This window comes from Salvelinus sp. IW2-2015, linkage group LG4q.2 (genome assembly GCF_002910315.2).
Source record: "Salvelinus sp. IW2-2015 linkage group LG4q.2, ASM291031v2, whole genome shotgun sequence".
NCBI lineage: Eukaryota > Metazoa > Chordata > Actinopteri > Salmoniformes > Salmonidae > Salvelinus > Salvelinus sp. IW2-2015.
In genome coordinates this window covers 10,146,526-10,165,753 of record NC_036843.1, presented here as the reverse complement: position 1 = coordinate 10,165,753, position 19,228 = coordinate 10,146,526, and the positions used below count along the sequence as shown (strand labels likewise).

Genomic DNA, 19,228 nt, shown 5'->3' with positions numbered 1-19,228 from the left:
GAACTGCATGTGAGATTTTAGTAGTCATATTTTTGTTGGTGTATTTTTCAACTTGTTTTAGTGTGTAGTGTGAGCTCTTTTATTTGCATATTCATGTTCTAATGTAAAGTGTATTTATCTGCCTGTTTGAATGACAGTGGCTTTGTGTATGTGTGTGTGTGTGTGTGTGTATGTGTGAGTATGTGTGTGTGTGTATGTGTGTGTGTTTGTGTGTAGCGGAGTGCACGATTGAGCGAGCTAGGTATTGAGCGTGTGGTTCCCTCCTCCCTCATGCTCTGCTGGTCCCTCTGTCGCTTTAAGTCCTGCCCCTCGGAGCCAGCCAACAGCAGCTGTTCCATATTCATCAAGCCCTTGAGTCTTAAAGAGCCCTATCCTGACCATGGAAAGAGTCATTCCTCTCGCTCCCTCTCTCATGCTCTCTCCATCTTAGCGCTCATCCGCCGCTGCCTGCGCTTCTCTCGCTCTCTCTCTCTCACCCCCCTTTACCTCTCTCTCACCCCCCTTTAACTCTCTCTCTCTCGCTCCCTCTCTCTCTCTCTCCCACTCCTCTCTCTCTCATATACGCACTGACACACACAACCACACACACATACAGACAGAGACACACACTCTCTTACTCACAAACTCATACACACACAATCAGAAGCGAGCATACCTGTGCAGGCTGGGGGGAGTAGTGCTGGAGGGGCTTTTCACCGTTCTCTCTGAGGGCGCTGTGCTGTCATTTTGGGAGAGAAGCGGGTCTCAATTGTTTCCTATTTCCTCTTCCTCTTCTCATTCCTGGAATGCTAAAACTGGACTGATGGACATTTCAGAACTTTGTCTGCCAGACCCTCTCAGCTATCATAACCAGTAGGTGCATTTCTTTCTTTCAACCTTCCTTTTAACATACCCTTCTTTTGTGATGTTGGATATAGCATTTTTCCCCTCTTGCAATCTTTCTTTCTCCTCTCTCCTTCTTTCTCTTTGTGTTTTCTTGTAGAAGTGCCTGCATTTGTTTCCGTTACAAAGGTCCTGCCAATCGTTGAACTTTTTACTGCTGTAGTAAAGATGCACTGCGCTTTTTTCTGTCTCTCTTGCTCACACACACACTCACACACACATACACACTAATATGCACTATCTGACTCTTTCTCTCTCTCTCTCTCTCTCTATATATATATATATATATGTGTTTTGAATGGCTGTTAATTCGTACAGGACTGTCTCCTGCCAGTCATATCCTAAAGCAACAGGGCAGGTGTCTGTGGTTGTGTTCAGATTACACATTGTTAGCCGTGTGTCACTCTGTGCACATTTCATTAAGAGCATGGCCGATCAATTAAGAGTGGCTCATTGCAACGTGCGTATGTTTTTCCTAAAGAATAGAGGGAACGTGTCCTGTTGGGTTAGCAGCTTGTTCTAGGATGGCTTTGTTCTCTGTCCCTGTCCTGGCCGGACGGCCACCCTAGCAGAATCAGAATACATTTAAGGTGATTAGATTAAAGTGAATTCATGGAATTGGGAGGATGAATTTACACGCTGCAATATTTGTACGTCTGGGGGGAAAACATGTGAAAGGACCCTGTAACCCCAGTGATCAGGCAGCTCCATCCCAGGCAGCAGGATGCCAGGCTGCCTGTCTAAGAAGCCCCTCTCTAGCTGTGGGTTTACTCAAAGTAACCTGTTATATCTAAATGCAGTTCTTCTTTTATACATGAATTTGTTGTTGACATGTAAGAGGTTGTTTTATGTTATAGCATGTACTGTTCAGTACATTTGAGGAGCTTACTGCTATTATTACTTGAAAAAAGACGAGGAAAGTATATCCAGTCCTATTTATCTGCTTTAGAAAGTGTTGTAAAAATACAACAGCTAGATGTCTATACATGTATGTTTTAATATCAATTTATAGGACAGATGTCTGTTATTTGAAGTTGTGATATTTTCTTTTGCGAATATACATTTAATGCCCAATATTTCATTCAGCGGTGACAATCTTTTCATTTGTAAGGTCTGTAAGCATTATCATGTGCTGTTGATTCAATTACTTCTACTTGCTGTGAAACCCTCATGTAGTATTCAAGACAGTCATTATTTCAACCCATAACTCTTTCCACATAACAATCTAATCAGCCAAATGTGTCTGTTGTTGTAGCTGGATTATGATTTTTTTTAAAGGTACCGTGCATGTCTGCTGAAAGATTTATACGATAGAGATTAATAAATTGAAGTAGTTGAGATTTGTAGATTTGCATGTATAGAATTTCAAAGCAATACAGGCACAGACATTATCAATGGGATGTCATGCAAAAGAGGAACATGGTTGAATTGTTCTGACAGCCTAAGGATTCACTCACTTGTTTTCAAGAACTCTAGTTTGAGTTTTAACCATTGACTGCTCAGAGAGAGAAAAGACACATTTCCTAGTAAACTCATTAACTCCTTAGACACACTGTTGTAATCTCCTTTGTTTTACCTAATCTTTTTTACAGAGGTTTTATACAACTCTGCCTTTTAGATACACCTCCGTGGAAAAGGGTCAAAGTAACATAAACATGCTCATCATAATATACAATAACTATATAATAACTACTGAGACATATTTAAGATCAATTGAATTGTATTGACGTTGACATAGTCAGTTTACTGAGTTTTTTTACACTCAAAGACCTTTAAAATGCCATTTTCCTCCACAAAATGTGTCTGTCATGTATATATTTTTATGATTTTCTTCCAATTGTTAAAAACTGGCAATCTAACCTAGTTTGCTGGTGATTCACTATAAGCACTGTAGCCAATATGAGATGCATAAATGAAATGATTAAATGCAGTCTATTTACAGTTGACTGACATTATATTTCCTATAGGGAAAGTTGAATTTAAGATCATTGTAGCAAGAGTGTAATTTCAACAGAAACGTGCAATATAACGATCTAGGGTTTTATTGGAAATGTGAACACAATGTACAACAGTAAAGTAGTGTTAGTGGTTAACTTAGGCAAAGCGTTACTTTGTTTTGCTTTCATAATACAAGTAGATTATGCGTAATAATTTATTTATTGCATGTAATATAACATATACACACAGTATACATATAACATATCATTAAGTAGAATAAGATTCCTAGATACAAATATGAATTTCTCTCAATGTTGTGTTAACACTCTTCCATTCATGTAACATTTATAAGACAATCAATTGTCATTAGAAATGTACACAGAAAATATAACTGCAAGGGGTTGCTGGCATTCAAAATGCTGACTGTATTTTACATGTTTTATTTTATATCACATATGAAGTAGAGACAGCGTGTGTTCCCTTCTCTTCTGTGATATAGAAAAGGTCATGCCTGTAAATGAAATATATAACTCCATATTTAATTATAGGTTTGACAGAATTATTGTTTTCTATGATATAGGTGTCAGACATATGTGCATGTAAAAATGACATTAGGAAACAAAACACTTATTACCGCTTTAGTCATGTGTTGAGGTAATTACAAACAGTAGATGTTTTGACATGCAATGGTTGGCAATATCTCAAACATAAATCAGTTTAAGATTTTTTATGCATAAATCAGTGAGCTGTTATCTTTTTCTTAAATCACATTGAATTAATTTAGTTATTTATCTAACACTATTTATCATCCTCTTAAGTTGAATTTGATTGATTTGATTTTAAATAATTTAAATAAATATTTTTTTTGATATTCATTACACATATCAGTTAATCCTAAAGTAGAAGCATCGTGCAAAAGATTCAAGACTTTCTAATGAAAATAACTTCGGTCAACATCTATACAATTATTGCTAATGCCACAAATTTTGTCTTTGCGTTTCATACTAACTAATGCAGTGTTGTTCATTATAGGACATATTTGCATTGAGCTTCCAGTGTGTTGTTATCTGTTCACTAGTAGTCCATCTGCTTAGTCTGTGGACAGCAGTATTTTCAGCCCCCAGCGTGGTGTGGTGTGGTGTGGTGTGGTGTGGCGTGGTGTGGTGTGACGTGGTGTGTGTCTCCGGTGCTTGGTTGCTGCGATTACTGGGACGTTTGTGCACCGTGTAATTAGCAGATCCAGAGCAGTGATGTGGAAGCAGTGTATTATTATACTACTCTATAGATTGACCTGGGTGCCTGAATGACTGCCTACTACAGTAGGAATAGGATTGAGACAGTGACAGATTTTTATTTCAGACAATATGGAGAGGTATGTATAGCCTAGTATTACTGCTCGTTTGAATTTGTCACCCAAATACATTTTACCTCAAAAAGAGCAATAGTAGTTTTGACGTGATATGTTCTTTAAGACACCTCTCTCCACAGCTTCAAGTTTGCTCGATATTTATTATCCCTTCTCGATTGGGATGCATAGTAAGCTACGTACAGCAAGATTGGTGTGGATAGTAAGCCGTAATTCACAGCACTTGATTCGTTTAAGTTGAAGTCTCTCTTGGCTCAGACGGCAGGAGGTAACATATGGCAGTCAGACAGGCTTATTGTTGCTCTCCTATTGCTCTGGCTGTTTCAGCGCCGCTCAGAAATCAGCCAATGCTGAGGATTGTCAGTTTGAGTTCATCTGGTCTCGCTAGCAAACGCACTCTGAGCGGCAGGCAGCCGATTGAGACAGGATTCCTTTCCATCCCTTAATGTTCCATCAACACCCTCACTGCTCCTCCCAGCCATATTCTACATGTCCATTTTCCATTTAGGGAATGAGAGCTTTCGGATGAATTTTCACAAAAGCAAAACTTACCACACAGCGATTAATCCGATCCAGGTTGCTACATTAGGCTCAGTAAAATACCCATCTCTAACATTCCTTCTTGTCCCTTCTCTCTTTATTCTGATTAGGTTTCAGAGAACAAGGCGAGGGAATTGCATTAGTGTATCTTAAGTTAAAAGCTCTTTGGTCTTTGACCAAGTGTTTCAGTGTTATTGGGTTAATCAGATTTTTGCTGTCTTCATGGAGATGCTATCGCGGGGTAGAGGCAGTGCCGGGTAACCAAAGCAGCCCTGCACAGACACTATCCAGATGGGATCAGTTTACGGTAATTTGGTTTCAGAATACATTACCAGAAGAGGCTCCTGGCCGAGAACGGCCACCCCGCTAAGAGCTAGGAGCCTGTGGTTGCTGTGGCCACTGCAGACAGCCAGTCCCGGTGACCACCGCTGTTCCCCCGGCCCGCTCCAACCTTCCTCCTGTCTCTCTCCCTCTGCACTTAAGGGGAGGTGTCGGGGGAAACGTGTCTTTTAAGAAAAACCTAATGTTTTAAATTACATTTGTCACACAATTCTAAATGCATCTCCTTGTACCAACAGGGCTTCGTTGTCCAATTCATTAGGGCGATTACTCAGTCCACTGGCCACACTGGAGCCTTCTCATTTCTGGTAAGCTCTGCATATGAGTATCATTTCTTTCACTGTAAACATGTCACTCAGACCAGGCTGTTCAGGGAGGGTGGGGGGTGCTGCCCCCGGCCCCTAGGGCGTTAAGGGATGCAGAGTGGATTGACCCTCCCTGCTCTCCATTTTTTTTCTGTGTGTTTGTAATTGTTGGCTACTTACATATGCTATTAAAGGGAAGCTCTTCACAGCACTTCACTTACACCTTCACATGCAGTGTCACCCTTCACTCTTCCCCGCTCTGGCCCTTCATGCATCCTTATCCTCCAGTTAACTAGGCAGGACAGAATATAAGGACAGAGTATTGAGATTCAAACTAAATTAACCATCTACTTCACCTTCCCTGAACATAGCATCCTGGGTCCCATTTAACTAGGGCCTCATTGAGATGCTTACTTATTCCTTGTAGAATACATAATAAAGATGATAAATTCCTAGACATATGGTATAGAGCATGGTTTTTACTGAACTAGGTGGACTTCAACTCCTGTTTGTTTGATGTTTCTTTGATCATTTTGCTTTTGATTACAGACTGTTTATGTGAAGTGTGTGTACTGATACAGTTTATCTCAGAAGACCTCGATAATTGTTTGTAACACCCATTGTTAACACTCTAAAATGACAGCTTTATTTTGGATACCATGACTCATACGAGCTCATGCAGTGTTTGGCCTTTCTAGTCTTTTCTGTAATGAGCCACGTGTCACTTTGACCGTTTCACGACATCCAACTGCACTGAAACCACCAAACGTCACCAGTCATCCCTCCTGATTTTGGCCACGGTAACCTTGGACACCTTCACTGCAGTGTGAGAATCTGTTTAAAAATAACCAGGTCCATTAGTCTAGGAGGATAATGCTAGCCTAGCTACGTGGGCTACTCTCACAACCTTGTGGCAGCGAAGTGCTATCACTGACACGGTGCGTCAGCACTTCTTTCTGTTGCTCCAACACTGAAAGGCTCCTCTTGATTCACACACACATAAGGAGGCTCAGATGGAGGACTGTCAGAGAAGCTGTGGAAAAAGTATAAAAACATAATAACTGCATTCTGAATATTATAATACATTATTAGTTCTCATGAGAATATACGATTTCAGAGTCCAAGATTTGTTTTTCTAACACATTGGGATAAACAGCTGTAATTACATATGTTTTACTAATATTCACTGCACAGTGAATATGTGGTTAGAGTGTGATTATCCAGTTATAGTTTAATCATTGAAGATCTTTCTTTGGTTTGGTGTGTTACTCATCTCGTCATCTGTCTGTTTTCATTCATTCCTCTCTCTGTCTGTATTTGCGTCTTTTGTGCCGCCCAATGGACGCGAGACTGAACAATAATTTTCGAGATTTTCGATACGCTCTGTCTTAAATGTAATGGAGGGAAAATGCTAAGTCCGCTAATTTACACTTGGTTAAAAGCGTGACGTGGAGTGGGTGGCTATGCGGGCGTTTATCAGTGAATGTTATTGGTATTGAGCGGCCAGTCSTTTGAAGGTTATGTTTCTGAGCAGTAATTGAAATGCAAAATAACATTAGGATCGATGGTTAGCTCTGTTTATTTATGAAATCAATATTGAAACCGTCCGTCACAATAGCAGTTCTGATTCTTACTGACAGCTTAACCAAGTATGGACGGACTGACTGTACACGGCCTCTGCCGCCCAGCCCGCCCAGCTCTCCCAGGCATCGCAGCCATAACAGCTGTTAGACTAAGAGCCATTTGCCTCATCGTTCTTCTTTGCCCTACTCTGCTCTACTCTGCCCTGTTCTGTCCTTCCCACCCAGGCAGACTGATGGCATGGAGTATTGTAGGAGGTTCTGATGATATGTTGTAGGTCTGTCTGAACAAGAGCATAAATGAGCTTGGATGAGGAGCGACACTAAAGTTACAAGTTCAGGAGTTAAAATAAAGGGTTTGAAAATGTAGGGTGCGTACATACATACTTGTCAGACCCCTGCTGTTGCGTTGTGCATTTGTCTCTCCCAGAGAGAGAGAACTGCCCTGTTTGCCTGCCCTGGGGCCGGTACTTCTGACTGACCGATCACCAACCATTAACATCCTAGCATGCAGGCTGACTACTGGCCACTCTCTGCCTCAGTATGTGGGCCTAGTTTCACTGTGGTGACTGGGAACATTTATTGATGTGTTTATTTGGTAGGGCCCATGTCAATATGTTTTGCAGTCATTTTACAAAATGGATGGGAATATTTTTGTTTTTGTTTTCAGTTAAATTGTCAATTTAGAGTTTTATAATATTAGTGCTAAACATTGGGTAATGAGATTTCTGGATATTGTGTATTTTTCACACTGTGATCTTTTTATGGGTTCTGTCTCTTAGGAAGGTTACCACGTCTATTTCATTTCTTTGTTTTTATTCAATGTCAAGGTGATATCTTCTCTACGTAAATCAAAGTACATTATATAGGCATTTTGTCGCTCTCTCAGTGGTGTGCTGACCTGTGAGTGTCTCAGTAAACCAGAGTGCATTATAATGTAAATCTTTATTCATCACGCTCTCTGCCTGAGAGAAGCCTCTCTGCTTTCATTTCTAGAATGTCATAGCAGAGGTATGGACGTACATGATGCTGTAGGGGGTACGTAGAGGGAGGATGGATGGCTTGGCAAGGGCTACTGCATATGTTATGGAAGGTGTAAGCTAGTCATACTTTATGTTGTGTTTTTATATGCTTATGGCATAATACAGTATCTGACAGTTTTTCAATTGTAAATGTTGTTGTGCGTCCGTGCATATTTGTGTGTGTGTGTGTGTTTCTGTTTGTGTATACAGTATGTGGGTGTGGTGTGTGTTGTGTGTGTGTGTGTGTGTGTGTGTGTGTGTGTGTGTGTGTGTGTGTGTGTGTGTGTGTGTGTGTGTGTGTGTGTGTGTGTTGTGTGTGGTGTGTGTGTGTGTGTGTGTTGGCGTGTTTTGTTTGTGTATACAGGTGTGTCGTGTGTGGGTGTGTTTTCTGTTTGTGCTACAGAATGTTGTGTTGTGTGTGTGTGTGTGTGGTGTGTGTGTGTGTGTGTGTGTGTGTGTGTGTGTGTGTGTTGTGTTGTGTGTGTGTGTGTGTGTGTTGTGGGAGTGCTGTGTGTGTGGGTGTGTGTTTGTGTGGTGGTGTGTGTACTAAGTTTGTGTGTGTGCTTGCCGCTTTTATATGTGTGTATCCAGTGCCCAATAAAATGTAACCTCCGTTTCACTTATTGCGTGAATGGCGATAGTTAGGACACCACTGTATGGGGGAAGGAGAGGAGGGTTTTGGGAGATGAGCCTGTAAAGAGGTGAGGAACCAGGGAGGACCAGCTAGAGACCAGGAGAAAGGACCAGGTAGGAGACGATTGGATAGACAGGAAAGAGACCAGGGAGAGATCCAGGAAGAGACCAGGAAAGAGACCAGGTAGAGACCAGGGAGGTTCAGACCAGGGAGGCAGACGAGACCAGGGCAAGTCCAGGACAGGAGACCAGGTAGAGACCAGGGAGGTTGGAGAACCAGAGAGGTATGAGACCAGCTAGAGACCAGGAGAACCAGGTGAGAGGACCAGGGAGTTTCCAGGGAGAGACCAGCTAGAGACGGAGAGACCAGGTGAGACAGGGGAGGCTTCCAGGTAGAGACCAGGGAGCGTTCCAGGTAGAGACCAGGGAGAGCCAGGTAGAGACCAGTACGACCACGGGGGAGACCAGCTAGCGACAGGGAGAGACCAGGTAGAGACCAGGTAGAGACCATGGATAGACCTGGGAGAGACAAGGGAGAGACCAGGGAGAGACCAGGGAGAGACCTGGGAGAGACCAGGTAGAGGCCTGGGAGAGACCAGGTAGAGACCAGGAAGAGACCAGGTAGAGACCAGGAAGAGACCAGGGAGAGACCAGGTAGAGACCTGGGGGAGCGGCCCTGTGTGGCTCTATAATGGTCTAAAGGACCTTATAAACTGGGTGGTTAGAGTTCTGAATGCTGATTGGCTGACAGCCGTGATATATCAGACCATATACCACAGGTATGACAAACATTTATTTTTACTTCTCTAATTACGTTGGTAACCAGTTTATAATAGCAATAAGGTACCTCGGTGGTTTGTGGTATATGGCCAATATACCACAGCTAAGGGCTGTATCCAGGAACTCCGCGTTGCGTCGTAATTAAGAACAGCCCTTAGCCGTGGTATATTGGCCATATACCACACCCCCTCGAGCATTTTGGTTTAATTTTACCACACCACCACATACAGTAGCCCTGGAAGAAGACCAGCAGTTGGTGGCGCCATATATTACATTGTTGATTGTTGCTCGTTAAATGAGAGACAAAAATGTACTTTCGGTGGTTTGTGGTATATGGCCAATATACCACAGCTAAGGGCTGTATCCAGGAACTCCGCGTTGCGTCGTAATTAAGAACAGCCCTTAGCCGTGGTATATTGGCCATATACCACACCCCCTCGAGCATTTTGGTTTAATTTTACCACACCACCACATACAGTAGCCCTGGAAGAAGACCAGCAGTTGGTGGCGCCATATATTACATTGTTGATTGTTGCTCGTTAAATGAGAGACAAAAATGTACTTGTGTTTGACTCAAAGATGCCACAAACAAACAACCCATTTAGTGAAATTAACAATATTAAACGTATTTTGTTCTTTCACATTTCTTTATCAGTGTCGATTATCAGCAAACTATATATGTTCAACATTTCACATGGTTTCAGTGTGACATATTTGACAACATATTTGGATCTCAACAGTGTGTATATGTGCTGTTTATGTGTGAGCCTGTATAAACATTTACAGATTTGATTGCAGTTAAATTGTTCTGGACAACTGATAAACTCGCTAATTTTGCCCCGGTTAATTTAACCTTGTATATTTGTCTGTGTGTGTGTTTGGCCCTTCCTCTGATGAAGAGGATAATTTATGGTAGTGGCAGGACAGGCTCTTTGTTTGAAGCAGGTAGAGGTTCCCCCCTAAACAAGACAGTCTATCAGAGGAAGATTAATGAAGTAATTTCATGCATGGCTCCTTGCCTCTGTCCCCCTGTACTCTCACTGTGTCTAAACCTGTGATTTACATTGGTCTGCCTTAAACAGGCTTAACCCTTTACGATAATATTTCCCTCTGTTTGTAGTCTATACACACACACTGCAGAGTCAATGCAGTGTCTTTTACCCTAGACATGCGCTCTGTGCATTAGCTATATTTCCAGAAATGTATGTGTGGACCAGTTTGATATTACACATATTGTTCCCTTGCTGGTCATAGTTGCCCTTTGGCCTGGTAGACAGGGTGGTGTGTCTGTGCTGGTTCCAGAACAGTATTGTGTGGTGGGACAGCTGGAGCCAGGTCTCTGCGTCTGTGGTTTAGGCCAGGAAATGGAAAGCCTGTTAAGGCTGTTAGACAATGTGTGTGGGATATGTCTTACACAATTCTTTATGATTAGGCATTAGGCATCCACTGCCAACGATTAATGCTCTTGATGACAGATTTGATGGTTGCTGATTCTTTTTCTGAACGAGCACCATTAGACTTTCTTCCTACATTGAGATGAAATGATGCACTATAGGATCCTAATGTGTGCCAAGCCAGGGCTGTACTGATCTACTTTTTTCCCCATGTGATGATGAGCTGTCCTACTCTACAGGGAGCTTCTCTGCTGGGTATGCAGAGTAGTGTGTTAACTCTTCTACTGCCGTAGAAGAATGTTTAAACTGGTAACCCACTCCCTAACAGGGCTCTGGCATCTTCATCCGATCTTTCCTACCGCCATTTGTTTTCCGAGGATCCTTAGCCCTCTTCAGAATAGGATCTCTCCAGTGTCACTCAGACAGTTTACGTCAGACAAACAGCAGCGCCTGTATCATAAGAGGGCCTGTTTTTCCTGCCAGCATCTTTCCAACAGGAAGGAAAGGGGGGGGGGGGGATCAATTAGATGTGCATCTGCGTCTTCTGGCAGCCAGCACTATCTTGTGGCTGGCTGTTGGTGCGTTGGCTCATGTGTCGTAGTGAGTCTGAGCTCATGGCTTTATAAAGACTACATGACATCGCTGTGCAGCAGCTAAATTTAATCCTCTGCTGGAGTACGAAGAAGTTAATTGGCCAGGCAACGGAGCTGCATGGTCCCCCCAGTGGTAACCCAGACACCACCCAGCTCCATGTTACACCCATCCCTGGCCTACGGACTATTGATCTGGGGCACCGCGCTGCTCTCCTATTAAGCATTGCATAAACATCCATTCCTCTCTCTCTTTTCCATTTCTCTCTCTCTCTCTTCCTCTCTCTTCTCTCTCTCTCTCTCTCTCTCTCTCTCTCTCTCTCTCTCTCTCTCTCTCTCCTCTCTCTCTCTCTCTCTCTTTCTGTAGCTCTTGCCTCTCCCCCTCTTTTGTGCTTCTGTTTTTTCTCGTCTCCTACTTTTATTCCTCTTTGTGTCTCTTTCTATAGAACAGCACATCATACATTCTGGCTTCAGGCCGGACGTGTCCGTAACAAAGAGGCCTCTCCCTCCCTCCCCTCACACCCCACGCTGCCCCTTCACTCATATCTGTTTAGAGCAGGACAACACTGAATAGAGAAAATCCCAAATTGAGGAGTTTCTCCCACATGAAATGGGTCCCTATGAGGCTGCAGGCGGAAGTGCCTCTAGCTCTATACCAACACTTGCCTCCTTCACATTTACTCGATCGTCTCCCCCATCACTTTCACCACTTTCACCACAACAACACACACACACACACACCACACACACACACACACACACCACACACACACACACACAACACACACACACAACACACACACCACACACACACACACACACACACACACACACACTCAAAATTGTCCCAGACGTCTTTTGTCCCCATTCCTCCGAGGGTTATTAACCTGGACCCAGATATATAGAAAGTCATTCTCCATATTTCACAAGGTTCCCCATACACCCCCCTCCCCCCAAGCCCTGACCCTCTATCCCATTTCATTTCCATGGCCCCATGTGAATACAGAAACCCTCCAGAAACGTCCCATCCTAAAGATGATGTTTGGAGACACGTGTGTATTCCAGTGATTGTAGCCAGTCAGCCTGTGATCTGGTTTCAGTCAGTCAGCCCTCGCTCCCATCTCCCTAAATGAGTCGTCCTCCATGCAGCCGTGCGGTCGTCTGAGTGGTAAGAGGTGGCAGTGGCCACTTGAGGAGAGGTCACCATGGCAGCTGCCAGTGGGCGCTGGTGGTGGCTGGAGGCTGAGACGGTCTGTCAGGAGCTAATTGAGTTCCTCCTCCTGCGCTGACTCTGGGGCCAGTAGCTTATCAGGGACATCGCCCAGGGGCCTCCAGGCAGATCTGCCCCTACTGGGGCATCTGATATCACCGCCCCCCCCATCTGCTTAGGGTGAGGGGTTGGGGGCTGGGATGAGGTTAGCCAACACTATCAAACCAGGTTTTTGGCATCCCACAGCTCAGAGAGTGAAAAGTACATTCTAAATTATCTCATCATGCCATAAAACTCAGTCGCAGGATGAATCGTTTGAGTACACATTTTACATTTTCTCCCATTTTGAGTTGAGCTTTTAATATAAGCACTCGAGTTGTGTAATGTGCTCATAGAAAGAGGGAATGCTAATGTGAGTAAGAGAGACAGAACGTCTGAGTGTCTGTCCGTGTTTAACACTTCAGTACAGTACAGACATTAGCACACTACAGAAGTCAGCATAGAGCTCACAGTAGGAATACCTACAAATTGGCCCAATTAGTTTCTCCAGGCTCTGTCGTCTTCCTGTGACAGTGTTCAGAATGCTGCCGGAGGCCCAGGCAGAGAAGGGAAGGGCTGAGACATGAGGACGGTTGCTCCTCAGTTCCCTCTCCTCCTGAAGAAGCGGAGCAGAGAGCGATAGAGGAGCTGGAGAGGAGATCATTAGGGCAGCTAATCCTGGTCACGGCAGCAGCAGTGGAATGATATTACTGATCTGAAATGCTGTTAGGAGGACCAGCTGGAATCAGATTAAAACCAAACTGCTCAGTGTGCTTTTGTGGGCCCATAACCCACCACTCAGCATGCATTTGATCGGTACAAAGAGAAAGAAAGGAGGAGGAAAAGGGCGAGAGAGAGAGAGAGAGAGAGATATCTTTGACGTGCAATCCTCCAGTATGCAGCTAAGCGGCAGAACGGGAAGGACACTTCCTGTACTTGAGAGGAAGACATGGACTATGGACTTCACAATATACCTGGGTCTTGATCAGTTCAGTGGACCTCTTCATTTTATGTCCTGTCTGGGATACATCCTAATTAGCACCTGGTCCATATGTTGTATTTTTATTAACACAATCCCTGCTGTCAATTCATTTATGTTCATGTTTTTTTTGCCATATTATTAATAGTGTTTATAGATTTTATTTGAACCTGTCCCATTTGAGAAGAATAATATTTCTGTACATTTAAGAAAATATTTGATTAATGTACACTAGGTTAAAATGGTTAGTATTCATTCAATGTCATTAATCAATATAACCAGCCTTGTTAAAAACATAAGCAGAGCAGTAGCATAATGTGTCATTGCGGAATGAGTTAAGGGAATTGTAGCCAGAACATGTATTATATATGACCACATAGAGCTGGAGGGGAAACAGTTTAGACACTTATGCAATTATGCTAAGTGTCACCCTGGAGGTGACCTTTGAACTGGGGTTAAGCTTACTCTGAATTTGTGAATAAAAGCTAAATAGAGCCATCTAACGGCGTGCTGCCATTTTAATATAGAGCCTTTAAGAAGCCGAGTGCAGGTGTCCTATCACACAGGTGCATAGAGCTGTCTGAAGTAGAGAACATAAAGCGGATGAATAGAGACTCCTTTCATTCATTTATGTGGATGCAACCCACATGAGTTATTTAAACGAAGACATTACATGTATGTTAAAAAAGCATCAAGGAGATGGAGCTTTTTATTTTATTATCTTGTTATTTTCTTATTTTGCTTTTACTTTTTAAGAGTACATAGAGTAATCTATTTGAAGTACTAAATATTCCTTAAAACACGGAGAGAGAAAAAACGTCAAACTTCCTTGGCTTTACTTTTACCTTTTCAATGTTTTTTTATAGGTATTTTCCAACTTGTTTTTATAGTTACTGTGAGAAATACTGTAAATTGAGTGCCATGATCCCTAGTATAAAAGGTGGTTATGGGTTTTATATTGTGTACGTTCTATATTGAAAAAAGTTCCAGGAGTGTTCAGACAAAGGGCTTATTCCACAAGGTCAACGGTTTTAACAGGGGGCATTTTTTAATATTTATTTTAGCAGTTAACCTTTTTGTGAATTTTCAGAGGTGGTGGGCACCTGGAGTTCCAATGAATATACATGGGAAAACCTGGGAATGAGATTTAATTTGACACACTGACCCCCATCTCCACGGGCCCAGGAAGCCAGGGTGAGAAAATAAGGTTGACCCACTGACCCCTGGGCCTGAACCCTACCATCACCCACCCTTACAATTAAATCAGCCAGAGAGAGAGACAGCTATCCCGGCTGCCCCTTCTCCGGCTGGCCGATGGGGATATGGAAAGGCCTTTCCCTCTCTGCATTCTGTAGCAGTCTGAGACGTCCGGCCATGGATAAATCCTGATAGAGACGTTAGGCATACTGGTAGAGAGGTACCCTTTCTCTGCGCTGCCGATGGGAAACTGACATGAAAACTATGGAAACATTACCATTAGTTGGCAAAATACTAATATAACTAACTTGTTAAGGCAGAACCTGGGCTGACTAGCTGCCACTCAACCAGGAACCCCGGTGTTCGCATTTGCATAAGTCACGCAAGGCTCAATTTCATGAATGTGGGCGAGTGCAGACGACCTTTCACCTTGTCAGTGGTGCCTAGTGCAGAGGTGTGTGTGTGACCCCGCCACGACCTTTAGAATACTTAGAGGTTATCCCTCTCATAGCACTCCATCTCCTCAGTTCACTCTGTTTACCCAGGAAAAGTGCATATTAGAAGAGAGCAGTGCTGTTTTATCTGTTCTCCCAGTACACTTTACATGTGGTGGAAGGAGACATAAATCAAATCGTATGGACAATGAGCTGTTTTGGGGTTTTGAAGCTGCGTTGTGTCAACACAGCCAGAGGCTGCACTTTATTTCACGCAAGGCAGGCACAACATCAGATGAGATGTACTCCGAAATTCTGTTATCAACCAGACAGTGAACAAAGTCAATATCCTTTTGCCATCATGTTTCTTTTTGCCTGACTGCTGACTCAAGGAGACCGCTCCAGATAAGTTCTCTGTGCTCTGGCTTTCTTTAACCCAGTCTTAAATATGGGTCCCAGGCATGGTGCCATCCTGTGTCAGCTGTGGTTGTGTTTCTGTGTTAAAGCAGAAGGAGTGTGGTCAGTGTTGAGCGTGTTTATTGCACCTGTGTGTTCTCTCTCTCACGGCTGGTGGAGTGTGGGGTTAATGAGGCGCTTAGGATCCTCCCACCTGGTTGGCTGGTTAATGGTGATGGTTAGGATAACATAAATGGGGGGGGGGATCAGAATAAAAGAGAACAGCTGATATGTAGTAAGTCCTCTTTGGAGTGTGGGAGTGTGAAGGGACTTGCTCTGTGTGAACAGTAGCCTACAGAGTTTTCCACAGTCAAATTGTGAAAAGATGCGTTTTCTCTCTGTAGCTGTCATTGTATCGTTAGACAATGTGTATAGATTTTTGTTTTGTGGGTAGCACCAGTCGATCTGAAGCTGTTCATGTCTGTTCATGTCTGTAGTCAGACAAACCGTGCAAATGACCCTCCCCTCTCCTTTCCCCCCTTCTCCAGGCTGCTGAATAGAATGGCTGCTGATGACCGGCACCTGCCCTCCAGCTGCGGGTCCTACATCAAGACGGAGCCGTCCAGCCCCTCCTCAGTCATCGACACGGTCAGCCACCACAGCCCCAGCGGCAACTCGGACGCCAGCGGCGGCTATGTCAGCGCCATGAACAGCCACTCCAACGGCCTGGACTCTCCGCCCATGTTCACGCCCGGCGGGCTGGGCCCCGGTGCCTGCCGCAAGCGCTACGACGATTGCTCTAGCAACATCATGGAGGACTCGCCCATTAAGTGCGAATACATGTTGAACTCCATCCCCAAGAGGCTGTGCCTGTGTTCTAGTGGTCGGAGATGTTGTTTGGGAGGTACTCTCTGTGTTCTTTTTACTGAGTGCTGATAGTGCGCTTAAATTGTTGATGGAGGCTCTTGCACACATTGCGTTTTTCCGGTTTACAAACCATTTGGAAAATGTCTATCGAGGGTACTTTCTCACTTGCATTCCTTAGGGTGAGTTAATCCCTGCGAGCCCCCCAAAAGCCTTTAGGGATCTCGCTTAACAGGATCACCAACGGTCCATAGAACAAGAACGTACTTCTGCCCCCTTTGTATCTTTAGTACATACAGAGTACTCATCCATCAGTGTTTTACCTTCCTCCTCCTCAGCATTAAACACACACTAGAAGATGTACTGTATTCTCTGTGGTCTGAAACACATCACCTACTGCCCTGAACTACCATCTTATAATGTAGCTGTTGACTACATCATCTCCCTTTATCTCCCTGGAAAAGGTATATGTTTGAAAGGCTGGTGCCTCCAGTTGTGCTGCTATCAATGGCCTGCATTGCTATGCACCAGGGCACCTTCATTAATAGTGAGGGGAATCACATGTAGTGCAGCACAGTATGAGACAACACATGTCCACAGGACTGCATACACAGTGGACAGCCACACACAGGATAGGCCACTAGCCCTCGCTCGTGATGACATCATCTGCTGGTAGGTAGGGGGCAGTGGTCGTGACATCATCATCAGGGGTATCATCAGCAGGTGCATGATATTCCTGTCCTGTGTGTGTGTGTGTGTGTGTGTGTGTGTGTGTGTGTGTGTGTGTGGTGTGTGTGTGTGTGTGTGTTGTGTGTGTGTGTGTGTTGTGTGTGTGTGTGTGTGTGTGTGTGTGTGTGTGTGTGTTGTGGTTGTGTGTGTGTTGTGTGTTGTGTGTGTGTCGTGTGTCGCTGTGTGTGTGTGCGTGCAATGTGTGTGATGCTTTTTTTGTGAAATAGGGCGTGAGTGCAGATCTGCATGGTATGATGTATCACAGGTTCCCATTAGAGAGGTAATGACAGGCCCCCCACTGTGTGTCTCTCTGTGTGCTCTGTCCTACATTAATCATTGGGACCTACGGTACGGAGGGAGATATTATTGAGCCAGGGAAAATCACTGCTCAACATGCACAGCTGTCCCTGCCTAAGCTCAGACAGTCTGCGTAAGAATGGGAGAAATTCAAATGAAAACTACAGGAGGCAAAATAAATATTTTAATATTTAGTGTCATGCATTAAGGTAAACATATAGTGAGCTCCAAAAGTAATGGGACAGCGATTATTTGTTTGTTTGTTTTAGCTCTGTACTCCAGCACTTTGGATTTGAAAGGATATAATGACTATGAGGTTAAAGACTGTCAGCTTTAATTTGAGGGTACCGTTTACAAATTACAGCATTTTTTTGTAGATAGTCCCCCCATTTTAGGGGAACAAAAGTATTGGGACAAATTCACTTATATGTGAATTAAAGTTGTCAAACGTGTAGTATTTGGTCACATATTCCTAGCACACAATGATTACATCAAGCCTGTGACTCTGCTGTTTGTTTTGGTTGTGTTTCAAATTAAAATAATATAAAATAAAATGGTATTGTTCACATGTGCCGAATATAACAGGTGTAGACTAAAGTGAAATGCTTACTTACGAACCCATTCCCAACAATGCAGAGTTAAAAAAGTAAGACAAATATTTGCTAAATAAAAAGGATATAGTATCACAATAAAAATAATGAGACTATGTTATTTTATGCCAATTAATAATGTAAAAGTAAATAATGCATTTTGCCATTTTGGAGACACTTTTATTGTAAATGAGAATAGAATAATGTTTCTAAACATTTCTACATGAATGTGGACGCTACCATGGTTACGGATAATCCTAAATGAATCCTGAATAATGACAAGAGAGAAAGTTACAGACGCACAAATATCATACTAACCTCTCACCCTTACAATAACAGGAGGCTAGCGTTTTCCAATTAAATCAAATCAAATGTTGTGTCATATGCGCCAACCGTGAAATGCAACAGGTGCAGACCTTACCGTGAAGTGCAACAGGTGTAGACCCTACCGTGAAATACTTACTTACGAGACCTTAACCAACAATGCAAAAAAGTGAGTAAGAAAAATGTGGTAAATAAACTAAAGGAAAAATTGTAACACAATAAAAAGAACTATAACAATAACAAAGCTATATACAAGGGGTACCGGTACCGAGTGACACTCTAACACACACACATACAAACACATACAGTAGCATTCACATTCTTCACACACACTGCTGTCAGTGTAGTATGTGTGAGCGTGTGGTGAGTCCAGGGAGTGGACATCGAGCCTGTGCAAGAGAGTCAGTGACAACAATAATAATAAAATAAGGGGTTCTTTGGGGGGGTATGATATGATATTTATCCCTCTAACTTTCTCACTCGTCATTATTGATGATTCATTCAGGATTATCCTTAATCATGGTAGCATCCACATTAATGTATAAGTGTTAAGAAACATTATTTTTTACAATACAAATGACTCCAAAATGACCCAATAAATGATTTGCCATTCATTTCTATTGGTCAGAAAATAATCTGAAACACAACCTAAACAGCAAATGCATCCAAGAAAAGTGTAGAGTCACAAGCTGGATGTAGTCATTGCGAGCTATGAATATGGAACCAAATACTTAACTTTGTAATACTTTAATACACATATAAGTGAATGTGTCCCAATACTTCTGCTCCCCTAAAATGGG

At 43.1% G+C, this 19,228-nt stretch overlaps 1 protein-coding gene across 1 annotated transcript in view; it reads left to right on the top strand.

Annotated features, from left to right (window-relative positions):
- The first annotated feature begins 378 nt into the window (after positions 1-378).
- The window catches only part of LOC111963272 (steroid hormone receptor ERR2), a 64,147-nt gene continuing 45,297 nt past the window's right edge, over positions 379-19,228 (top strand). Inside the window, exons 1-4 of the mRNA XM_023986604.2 lie at positions 379-852; positions 5,305-5,373; positions 16,173-16,498; positions 18,786-18,795. Of these exons, the coding sequence (XP_023842372.1) occupies positions 803-852; positions 5,305-5,373; positions 16,173-16,498; positions 18,786-18,795 (455 nt within the window). The 5' untranslated portion in view covers positions 379-802. The remainder of the gene's footprint in view (positions 853-5,304; positions 5,374-16,172; positions 16,499-18,785; positions 18,796-19,228) is intronic.